Raw genomic sequence first — 12,839 nt, 5'->3', positions numbered from 1 at the left:
ATAACTATTTTAAAGAGTGCTCCATTATAGCAATTAGTCCATGTTATCCATGCAAAGAAATCTTTGCATTAAACACATATGTGGGATCCATCTCTTTGCAGGGCTTAGTTGCAGTGTAGTTATTATTAACAGGTTTGATGTTGCCAGATGCTCCCACTGTGGACCACAGTAATTACAAACAAACTGTGCGAATGCACTGGAAGCCAGACTAGGAGAGCATGCATTTAAGATAATGCAGTCTATAAGTGTAAGCCAAACCGTTTATAAGTCTAAGCCAAACTGTTCATTAATGCCCACCATCAGTGAAATGCAATGCCTTTTGTGAGACAAACTTTGTTTTAGTCAAGTTTTAGGGGAGAAGAGTAGCATTTTACTTCACTTTTTTGTATTTAGTTTTTACATTTTCTTTGTTGTATCTGAAATGAAAATGAAAATGTGTGCAATAACACACAAATTTACACATGCACAGATATGTGTCTACACATACACAAGTGAGAGGAAGAGACTAGAATGTGAGGTGCCCAGCATACTGCTCAGTCCTGGCCTGAGCCAGCGTGTGTGGGCTGCTCTAGTATCAGCACATGTAGCTGTGTGCTCTCTGAACCTCCTCTGGATTCCTCTCCCTTTGCCTAACAACTCACATTTCTCTAAATAACCCTCATTTCCAGCCTTTTACAAATATATAAATATATCTGCAATAATATTTGCAGGCATAAACATAGTGGCAGAAAACCCATAGTACATAAAGATATCTAACAACTGAGAGTAGGGTCCTGTATTTTGCATTTAATTTTGAAATGGTAGAAACACAAACTGATTCATGAAGTCTTTAAAATATCTGTACACTATTCCTGTGTTAAGGTTAATGAACATATGAATTTCTGACCCACTGATTATTGGCACTGATGAAGGATTATGTGCCGTTTCAAAAATCAATCAAATAACTCAACCAAAAACAAATGACACAACAAGAACAACATTTCTATTACCTGTCTGATCATGACATTTTTAAAAAGTGCATTTTGCCACCAAATGTCTACACACTCAACTAAGTGGGAAAACAAAGTTTCTTCAGAAAGACTATAAACTAATAAACTAATCATAAACCTGAGGGAATATCGAAGCAATTGGTAAATCCACATGACCTGTCTGTAGATGGGTGAATTACCTCTAAAATCATGTTATCAGGTCAATAAACTGATTATTATTTACAGATTTGGTTTTTGTTCCATTGAACAATGCTGGGTTTGAATGCATTCCATGTAATCCATGCCTTATAAATACACCATTTACATGTGAAAGATGTGTTTTCTACTATGCAGTACTAATATGATCTGGACTGTTGTGGTTATGTGTTGCAGGCAGTGAGAAGGCTCGGTGTGTGCTGCTGACCACAGAGAGTGGCCTGTTCCCAGGAGCTGCAGCGAGGCCCATGCACAGCCCGGTAGTGAGTCTAGCATTGATGCAGCGGCACACGGCCATCTGTCACTACCGCACAGACGCTGCAGACTTATGCAAAGCACTCTTCTGCCTTTGTTCCTCACATGTCCTAGAAAGATATTATACACCATACACCACAGATCATTTTGAAGTCTCTGAATGTATCATTTCTTGAAAGATCTCTTATTTTCTATTTATGCGTTAGAATCTATTTCTGTACACCTTGAGTTAAAGGGCTTGGATCCATTGAAATGAAATGGCTCAGATACATATCTGAGCAACACTACAGGAAAACTTACTGGAGTAGGTAAGGTGTCCCCATAAATCATAGGGGGAACTAAAAACAAAATATTAGTTGTCCATTTGTATCAGTATTTGATTTTTTTGTTTGTTTCTTACCAGTGCAACAGTGAGATGTACCCATTGTGTTTTACTCTTCCACGGAGGTAGTCACAACAAATTCTGTGATACATTCGGTGATGGAACCTGGCTCTAATGGCTTTTGTGCCTCTGGACAGTGTTTCCTATGCCTACAACCCAATTAGGATACAATTATCATTATTTTATTGTACTGTGGCAATGATTAGTGATCATCTGTGTGTCATCTCCAGCAACCAACTGACTAACACTTATGTGCAGCATCTAGAAGAAGCTTAGCTTGCTTCCAGGGCTTTGGCTGATATTCTTGGCTAAAGGTAATTGTGAGGCATTATCCTGTTTTCTTAGTGGCATCAGAAGGACAGATTATAAAACAGTGTCCATGGTAAATGATTTTAAAAAGGAATGAGCAAAAAGGAGTCTTACTGGGACTAGCGCCCCCCCCCCCCCAAAAAAAAATGTCATCAAAACAAGACTCTTGTTTTTGTTCCAAAAAAAAGTGATGATGCCTAAATATACCATATAAATATGAGAAAGTAATCTATCTGAGCTTTATGAGAGAATGAGAGCTAGCTAGAGATGGGTAGAGGGGGGTATAGTACATGGAAAAGGGCATGTAAACAGTTTCTGGAAGCAATCAATCTGTCGTATTGCTCAAGTGTTATGTGGATGTCATTACAAAATCTACCAGGAAGACATTCTTCAAATGCCATTAACTGTTACGACCTGCAGGTGGTCGTGTAGTTTGACGTTGTCACACAGCTCAATTGTTCTAGAAACTGTGTACTACGTGCATTTGTTATTGTTCACCTAAAATCCCTCAATCGCATTTCACGATCCACTACTGACGCCCGTTTGCGTGTTGCGCTCGGTTCCTTTTTGGTAGTCAGCGGACAAAGGCAGGATGAGGGGCCAAATTGTTATGCAATTGAATGGCGATCTGTAACCTGAGCGAAAAGACAGGCGCATTGTATAGTCCCTGTGATCAGTGATTGACCTAGAATGGGAGAGAAACCTCCAGGACTAGGCTACACTCTCCATTCATTATTCAGCGGGCGTGCTTAGAGCTGCAGACAGGAGAGAACACTCCGCGCATCGAGACGACCGAGGAAGCTTGTGCACAGCGCTCAATGTCACCCCAGTCACAACTGCTGCGAGAGGGTCCAAGGGGACGCGAAGTAGTATCTTCATATAGACTTCTTCAGACTTTTTAATGCATGAGGCGTCGTGTAACTGTGCCCCAGCCGCGGTATTTTCGTCTCAATACACGCCACTTTATTCGAGGAGTTGAACCACCAACACTTGAAGCCGTACTCTGTAGCAAGGTAACGGTCAGCTTTATGTATTTTCAAGTATTACGAAGCCTACTCAGGTGATCGTGTTAAATGAAGTGCAAGCCGTGGCGTAATGGAAGCTGTATTATTTTCCACAGTCTTTTCAAATAAACAGCATATGTGAATGGCAATGTCAGTTGAGGCTGTGGTTAATAAATTGGTTAATTTTATGGATAAATATCGCGCAGAAGGCTGTATTTCCGACAAAGGTCAGTGTTGCGAGTGGACTGCGGAGGTTTTGCCACCGCTTGCAACATTTCTGTGTGCCTGCGACCTCTTTTATAAATATGTATTAATCGCGTGATTAACGTGTGTAAAGCTTACAAAATTTAATCAATGCTTAGTTTTAATGTACTTTTTAAGCTATCGTACTTTTAATTCAACATCTCGCGTTACCTATTTGATTTAGCTAATGTGCATAACAGCGTAGTGGTGTCATAAATTCGTTCCGTTAGGAACAACTCTGAGTTGAAATGGATAAAAAAAAAAACCCAGCTAGATTGTTAAAAAATAAATAAAGGTTTCTGCATTAATACTATACCTTCAGCCACCATTGAACTGATTCTTCTTGCAACCCTGAAAGCATTTAAGGATATGGAGAAAGTTGCAATTATAGGTCAGTGTAGGTCTTCTTACTGAGAACCAGCCCACTGCTTGTTAACCAGCGAAGGCACTATTTTCATTGAAATGGTGCTGCAAAACCACAGTCCCTACAGTGTAATAAAAATGAGCCAGATATATACCAAGTTGTCGACCTAGTTGTGATAGCTGGTGCATTTCCTTAAAATCGCTTGACTTTAAAATGACTATTGATCATATCAATAGAACACTAATACATATTTTTATGGCCAGCTGACACATTTGTTTTTAGAAGACCTTTGCAACCACTGATGTGGAGCATGGTGAATAACATGTCGGAAAGGCACTTGTAACAGAAGGTGGCATTAACTTTTGGAAAATGAAGAGGAAGGATAAACACAGATGTGTGCCTATCTTCTCCCTCCTGTTAGCAGGCTTTCTACAGAAGATGTGCCATTGATGGCCATTTCCCCAAATACTTATTGCTCTCCCCACCACACCCTGTTAAACCCATGTCGTTATTGGACCAAGTGATGAAAAAATGTAGCCCCTGCTTGAAGCTGCAACACTGCAAATGTGGGAGGCAATGTATGAAGAGCAGCAAAACAGGAAGCAGACATTCTGAGGAATTCTAAAACACTGTCAGGGCAGGGGCTGGCCTGCCTGCACACACCTCCTGCACACCCCAACGTATCCCCATGAAACATGCCTTTTCCAAATGTTACACTAAACTAGTAGGACAGCTGTTATTTACAAGTGCTGTTTACTTTCAAATTATCCATTAACATCCTGTGTGCCTTTAAATTATACATGCAACAAGCTGTCTCTGTATAGTCTTCCGTAGGTGAAAGGGGCTTCTGCTCTGACATTATATCATGTTGGGGAATAAGATATAAGTTGCTAGCTCCTTGGTTGTGTCCTTTAATTGTAATGGAAAGAGTGACAGGTAACTTGCTACCGATGGGTATCATGTACTCTGTAGTTGGAAACAACTGACAGTGGAACCTGCAGGTGGTGTTTACCTCTGTGTTTTATCTGTGGTCTACTTAAGGCTGAGAAACTAAATGAGATTGTAGATACAAACCCCTCCTCCTGACACACACACACACACACACACACATCCCTCCCTCTAGTGTCCTAAAGTGGGGACTACTGGCCAATGATAACCTCATCATTGGCCAGTTGTCCGTACTTTAACTCAGCAATGCTACAATAACAAAAACACAGACACACACACACACACACACACACACACACACACACACACACACACACACACACACATACACAACTGGCTGCCTGTTTTCCAAGAAAGCCGTTATACAACACCTACAGTGAGTCAATGTTAACCACTCTTTTTTGTCAGTTTTGCTTTGTGTCTGTTTTCCTAATTAAGTAAACTGAGGGAACAAAACACTTTTTAGAATACATTGAAAGTGTTTATGCAGTTGAAGGTTGTCAGAGTTTTGTTTCAAGAGTTTTTGTTTAGTTTTGTTAGACGTGATCGGTTCTCTGATTGAATCTTGTTTGTTTCCAGGGAGCACATATACTCTCATACTGATAAATATGTAAGTCACTCTGCATAAGAGTGCCTACCAAATGCTGAAAGTGTACATGTAAATGTTATTATTTTTTAAAGTACTTCCTTTACGTTTTACTCATTATTTATCTCATTATTTATTACTTATTTTATCCTCCAAGGGGCAGACATAAAAGCACACAGGACACGTCATAAAAACTCATCCTACAGTAGGATGGATAGATCTTCCTAGCAGTTAGTGATTGCACTCATTGGCTCCCAGAAGGGTATTCATTTGTCTGCCTCTTGCAAATGTTCTTTTAAGTCTTTCTCATCAACCAGGACAAGAAATTTGTTTGTAAGTTTAACTCAAAATATCTGATTAAAAAAAGCAATAATTATCATGAAATTTCTTCATGTAATACAGTTTATAATGCAAAGTAGCCAGCATACACATCTAGATGACTAACTTGGAAGTCATTAAATTGTGATAAGCATTATTGCTCATTACATGATACAATCATTCATATTTATTATCAGGTTTATGTGTAAACAATGTTTCATCTTTTGTTTCATATAAAAAACCTAATGATCATTCGTTATGAAATTAAATATTTATATCTCCAGTGAAGCATAATCTGAGAAGATTTGGATTCACCAGAATACTAAATGTTGAAATTTCTTAAGTCCCCTTGCATAATGCAGTTTCTGAGAACTGAAGAAGTCCTAGGAGGGTTTTGTTATCATGAGTTAATCTGACAGGCATTAAACAAGCTCTAGTGAAGCATGCAGTGCAAGCAGAGATAATTACCCATTCAAATAGACTCTGAGTAAGCATTTTGTTGTTCTTGGGGTTAAGAACAGATGACCATAGTTGGGACAGCCTTGGTCGGTGGCCCACCTACTGTAAATGGGCATTTATTCTCTCTTCTGTCATCAATTTTGCTTAAGTCTGGTGATCTCAATCATTTGTTCTGGTTGAACGCTTTTGGGTTTAAGGCCAAGTCCACTGTCTTGAAAGAGGACAGAGTTCTCATGGTTTCATTCTTCTCCAATAAATTATGACATGAAAGTTTTCATTTGTTAATCACAATCAAATAAAATGTAACCTGTACCATCCACATATTAAAAATTGTAGCACACTTATTGATAGAGATTTAAGATGCCATAATATGATGTCTCGCACAAATATGTGTAAGCAGAGGGGTTCATGAAAAAGTCTACTGAGGAGAAGCACTTTTGCTATAAAATTCCAGAAAGGTGAGAAGGTTCTGGGTCTGGCTCCTGGGCTTTAAATAGTAAGTGGAGAACAAATGATCTGTGTGTTTAGAAATAATATTTATATATTTATGTAATATAGTTAAAAAACTAGACAAACCCTTGTGTTATTTCACCATTTTTAAGACAGGGTCCGAATTGACCTGAAACTGATCTTCTAATAGAAACTCTACAGTAGTAGTCAGTGCATGTGAACTTGGTTCTGTTACCCCATACTGACTGCTTTCTCAAACTGTGGAGGCTGGGTAGAATGGATGTGGAGATGACAAAGGCAGACAGTTTATTCACAGCAGCTAAATAAAGGCGGGTAATCAGGGGTTGAGAATAGGATCGTGGGATGTGGTGATAGGCAGCTATGCCACCCTCCTGCAGAATCACGTGCCAGAACCAGTAACACTGGCCTTTTTTCCCACACACATGGCTCAGTGTCCCATGAGAGGGACATGTCTGTGTCTGCCCTACTGCTTCAGCCATAGAGATGGAAAGGGCAAAAACTGGGTTTGGTGGTGCTCTGAAATGATAGTTGAAATGCTTAGGCCACGGTCATCTAGAATATTCAAGAGTCACTAGTCATACCAGTCCATAGCAGTCATACTTTGGGGATTATGCTTGCTTGAAGCTTGAGGCTATGTCTGCTCTCATATAATTGGATGGTGTGATAGGCATAGGTAAGGCCAACCATGAATATATTAGATTTTATCCCAAATGTAGGGTGCAAAATTATGTAAAACTTGTCACTGCTCTCATTCCTTGCTTTTTACATTATACCCACCCAAGAATATCATTGCAGTGGCATGTGTCAAGCATGGCCTGGAGTCAAAGGGGTAGTGCCTTTTCCCTGATTCTCTAGCAGGCATACTCATTTAGGTACACTAAGACACTTGCCAATGTTTAGCTTGTGCCTCTAGTTTTGAAGGGAAAAAAATCTTTATTGGCTTTGTCTGAAGATCAAAGGCCATAGCAAATATCAAATATGCAGAATCGTAAGCATCCTTACTCCTATGAGTAGCATTTGGTCCTTATTGCATTTGAGCTCCTTTAGGCACAGAAGGCCAGATTGTTTAGAGTTCTTCACAGCCTGTAAACATTCCTAGCAGGATTCTATCCTGGCCAAAACAGCCCCATTATCTAATGACTGCTTTAAACTAGTAATTGTAAGGCTTACACAGAAACCAATAAGCAGTGCCAAATTTGATAACTAACTGAAAACCTCTGATGAATGCTAACTAGCAATTACTACTAATTGCTGCCAGATTATAAAGATGCCCATTAAATTACTGTATGATTTTATAGATTACATCTGTTCAAACTCTTGTACCACAAAGTGTTGTTTTAAAAAGTAAAGTGACTATAGTGTCACTGGTTTCATTCAGCTATCAAGAAATGACTTATTCACAAAGACCTCTCAGCCCTCATGATGTGCATGAAAAAAACCTCATACACTATTAAAAATTTTGTGAAAGTTAATATATTTTTGCTCAGTTTAAAAGCAAAACCTTGCATTTAGTGCAGTCTCTTTTCCTGTTGTTACGATAAACAAATGAACAACACACCTCAGTCAAAGATGTTAACTGCCAAAAAATCAGACTAGGTAGGTACATGGGTACATTTACGTCAGAAAAGCCTTATTTTTGCTGGTATTCCTGATCGAAGACAGCCACAATGTGAGCTGTTGTGGTTCTACATTAGGTCAAAACCACACAGAGCAAAACCATGGCGACAGAGAGTTGAGAGTATGCCTAATGAGGGAAGGTTGGAGGAGGGTAGTGAGGCTAATCCCTATTAGCACTGATCAGATACAGCCTTTCATCTGTCTGAACCGGCAAACCTGGAGCTTGACCAATTCAAATTCGGCTGTTTACTCAGAACTGCCAATCATGGGGGGTGGGGAGTGGGGGGTGGCAAGTCTGTTCGGCCTACTCTGTGAGAACCACATTGGTGAAGGTGCAGAATCTCCCATTTGCACTTACATTTGGAAAAGACACCTTGCTAAGCTTGCTAAAATAGTGTGTGTGTTATAGTCTCAAGATAGTGCCATCTCATGCTGCCAGTGTCTATGACAGGACATGGAGGATGTCACTTAGCCTCGGCCAGGCCATGCTGCTAGATTCCACTAAACACAGACCAAAGTCCTATTTCAGCGGTGAGGAGGCACCTTCCACCACTCATCTGAGCCTCCATGACATATTCAACTGGCTGGCCTGATAGAGATAACCTAATTGAAAATGGACTGAGAGAGCTGTATTTTGTTTTGATTTGATTGCAGTTTCTATTGCGCTAAAACAACTTACTACACCACTGAGTCCCTGATCCTAGCTCCATCTTATCCCCACAGCTCATCAAAGCTCATTCACATCTTTGTGTAGCCCATGAGAATATGCGCACGCTGCAGCGACCGGCTCAACTGTGCCTTTAGAAGACCGTTCACTGAGGCTTTCTTTTCCTGTCTCCCAGGCATCAAGCCATTTGTCCTGCCACCTATTTGTACAGAATGAAAGGGAAAGAGACCCGTGCAACCATGTGTGTTGCTAGTATAGATCTGATGTCAGTATATATCACACTCAGATCTTTAGTTCCTCTAAAAATGTTAGCAACATGATATCTGTCTGGATTATATTCTCTGTCATTTTGGTAGGTGGAACCTTTTTCCAGTGTCTTAAAATGAATAATAATTGCCATAATATTTTGTTCTAGGGCAGTACAAACTTTTTGGCTTTGTTCTGTTAGCAATTTATGTGTATTTTTTAACCGAATATTGTGTTTCTCCACCAGAATTCTTGATTTGTATTCATTTCAAGGCTATTTTGCATGACATTGCTGATAAAATACAAACAAATAAATGTAGAGGCATAGTAAGATGAAATTTCACAATGCACAAAGAATTAAATAACAAAAATGATCCATGGCCAGTGATCTCCAGTGCACACAATGGAATAAATAGAACACAGACAGGCAAAAATTAATGACACCACCCAGTCTTAGCAGGTGAACACAGGAACCTATCGTGGCATCTGCACAAAGCAGACATTTGCAGCAGAGATCCGAAGGGCTGTTGCAATTTTTAGCTTGTCTGGTTTGCAGGGGAAAGGAGAGGCTGACATGCTGTCTTCCCCTCCCTCCTCTTCAGTAGCAGGAGTTCTGTGTTCAGGTTTGCATCATTTCCTCACCATTTAATGTATTAAGCCAGGTGCAACAATGCAGCTATGCTAAAATACAGCCCTGCTTCTTGATTAGTTTGTTTTTTTCTATTTATTTATATATTTATTTGTAACCACAAACCAGAATTGTAGGGAATATTTCCAGTGTATTCAGGCAATAGCTACAAATGGGTATGCAGGCATAGGGGAAATCTCAGTTCTTTTTATTGGGTCATGGAATGTAGCAACAGAATCAGTCTACTATCACTCTTCTAAATTGTTCTAAATCGTTGTCTTTTTCCAAATGGTCATTTTACATTGATTTCTGTTGAAAGTGAGTCTAATAATCTGTATTTTGAAAAAGGTCACTGTAGACTGTAGCCTTGAGTACTGTAGACTCAGCCTTGAGTACTGCCTAATCACTATTGCCTTATTTATTTCATTTATATAGCACCTTTCTTGAACCAAGGTTACCTTGTCAGCAATATGGGCATTAGAGAGGAAATTCAACTCAGAAAACAAGAGTGATCTAGAAAATGTTAAGAATAAAAACAATTGGTAGCTCAGGTTGAATGGTCTGGTATTGTAGAGTTCTCTGAGCTTGATATTTTGGTGGCAAACGTTTAATCACCAGTCAAGGTGACATTGTCAGTGCAAGCAGCATTGTATGCTTAGTAGTGGGATTTTGTGTAGTTATATAGGATAAAGTTGATTGATCCTCAAATGCCATTGGTTATTCATCTGTTTGAGGTGGTCTTCTGATAGACATTGATTACCTGGTTACCCAGGTCTTGAGACTCAGTCTTGGTCGCGGCTTGTAGAGGAACATCAGGACGTTATTATCAGTCATTATAATACAGGCTAAAAAGCCAAATATAAACAAGATTTTTATTATTTTTTTATTATTACTAATAATAATGCTATCATTTTGATCATAGTAATGAGTCTGCTACAAATAGGTATTGTTTTCTGCATTAGCATGGTTAAAAGAATTAAAACATGCATTGGCTTTGTTAATTAGATAACAACATCTTAGTCAGAGTTAACTGTGATGGAGTTACATTATATTGCATGTGATCTCTCTTCTTTGCCCTTTGTTTTGGTTTTATGGAGCATTCAGCCTTGAATACAGACTGAGGTTCTTCCTTTCTGACCTCACCTCTCATACTCTGCTGCAAGCACAAACAAACCAGTTAGTTCCCTCCCTCCTTCTTGCTGATAATGTACACAGCCGTGCAATGTACACAGATGTGCAGCACCACTGGCACATCTGGGGAAAAGTGCTTTCTGCTATAGCCAGGGCTAACGTAGGTCATGGCAGGATACGTCCCTCTGTGAGATGGGCTGGCCCAAAACAATCATCGGGTCTACCTCAGTGTGTCTCTGAAGGGGCGTTGTAGGGAAACTGGTCATGCTGATTACATTTGCGAGCGCCAAATGCCTTCTTTTGTGGTTATGAAATGCGTTGTGCTCTAGTGACCCAATATGTGTAGTAACACACGGTGCAGGCTAATCACTTGTGTATCTAGAATTTACATCCTTATTTTAGGAGAAAGTATGTCAGAGCTGGTCTCTCTATATCTGGGTCACATGTGTCAAGGACAAACATGCTGCTTGACTGCAGTCAGAAGGGTCCATCTTGACTGCCTGTTGCATACACAGGAGGACAAGGGAGCCCAGCAGAACCCTTGTAGACCAGCTGAGGGGTGTGTGGTCAGAAAGCGCCATTCATGACCTTGTCTGCTGCGAAGGCTTTGGCCTCTCATACGCTGAGTTCCTGATCCAGATCTCCCCTACTGAAAAAAATTATTTACTGAAATGACTCTGAAGATGAAATCATGAACATTGGCTGTACATATGTTATTTAATAAAGAAAGATCACATATACTCTATTGAAAATACTTTACAGAGGAATAGCATTCAGGAATTAATAAAGAATAGGAGCTAATCTAATTTCATAGGCTACCTATGGATAGATAAGGAGATCCAGTCCTGTGAAAAGAACACTATTTTAAACATGCTGTTTTAAACATGTCCTTTTTCAGTTTCTGCAATGAGAAAGAGCTCATCTAAGGCTATACAGCAGTCCTCTTCTATGTAGATCAGACTAATGAGATGGCATGTGGCTCTCTGCTCGCACACCAGTGTCTCCTTTAAAATGCCAGTTGTGACTCAAGTGCTGGTGCATGTGAATTCACACATAGCTATATAAGCAGTGGAATCATCCATGACTCATAACATGGGTTTCTATCCTTCATTTTAAGGACATTACCCATTTACCAAAGCTAAAAGCCTATTACTGGAGTGAGGGTACATTTAGCCTTTATATAGACAATCATTTTTTATATAGAAACAGTTTACATCAACGTTTGCCTTCATGATAGACAAGGCTTATCCTTGTAAAGGTTTGGACAATAGCTTGTTTTGAATATTACTTTCATAGTCCTCAACCTCAAACTAGACTGGCCCAGTCTGACCTTACACAGCTTGGCCAATAGAGTGAAAAGCACCTCACATAACATTTAAACTCCATCTTACCTAACATTTATGTTTAGTACTCCTTAACTATATAGCAAATCTGCTCATAAGAGAATGAGGACACATCTCTCAGATCCCTTGCCTTGCCGAGAGTGAGCACAAGACATTATATTTGATGCTAAACTCATTCTTGGCTCAAAACCCCTGATGGATGACTTTGTCCACTACTCTTGTCTCCAATGCGATGGCTGTACTCCAAGTGTGAAAGCTTGTGTTATTCTGTCCTGTAAGGAGGACAGGACAGCTGGCGCATTTTAATTAAAGGAGGTGAGTGCATGAAATTGAAATGCTAGGGTGGGCTTTTTCTGCATAGCTCAGAGCCTCAAAGAGTAGGAGGACATGTTGGAGTACACAGCATCTTGGATCTTTGATAGAAGCCTTAGGTTAAGACCTTTTTATCTTTCTGTGTTTTCTGTCGACTCCAAGCTAAATTTTTATATAATTAAATTTCATTGATTGCTTGCCTTGAACATTTTCTCCTGTGGGATGGTCAATATAAAGTGACACAGACTTCCACAGACAACCTCATCCTTTAAATCTGTTAGAAATGTGCCAGCTTTATTAGTCTCAGAACCAAGTGTGGGATAATCTTTTCACAGAGCTTTAATTAACCATATGTGAGCTTTAAAAGTTATG

At 39.6% G+C, this 12,839-nt stretch overlaps 1 protein-coding gene across 6 annotated transcripts in view; it reads left to right on the top strand.

The window, feature by feature from the left end:
- Positions 1-12,839, top strand: part of palm2akap2 (PALM2 and AKAP2 fusion) — a 67,339-nt gene that overhangs the window by 32,725 nt on the left and 21,775 nt on the right. For 3 of the 6 annotated variants that reach the window (XM_081702298.1, XM_081702295.1, XM_081702297.1), the window contains one exon: positions 1,362-1,447. In XM_081702298.1, coding sequence (XP_081558424.1) covers positions 1,362-1,447 — 86 coding nt within the window. Of the gene's footprint in view, positions 1-1,361; positions 1,448-2,333; positions 3,144-12,839 lie in introns of those variants that run through there. The other 3 variants (XM_081702299.1, XM_027010345.3, XM_081702300.1) reach the window with 2 other exon arrangements.

The sequence above is a fragment of the Electrophorus electricus genome, chromosome 19 (assembly GCF_041902795.1).
Source record: "Electrophorus electricus isolate QZ-2024a chromosome 19, ASM4190279v1, whole genome shotgun sequence".
Classification (NCBI taxonomy): Eukaryota; Metazoa; Chordata; class Actinopteri; order Gymnotiformes; family Gymnotidae; genus Electrophorus; species Electrophorus electricus.
The sequence above is the reverse complement of the archived record's forward strand: the minus strand, read 5'-3'. Positions and strand labels throughout refer to the sequence as shown.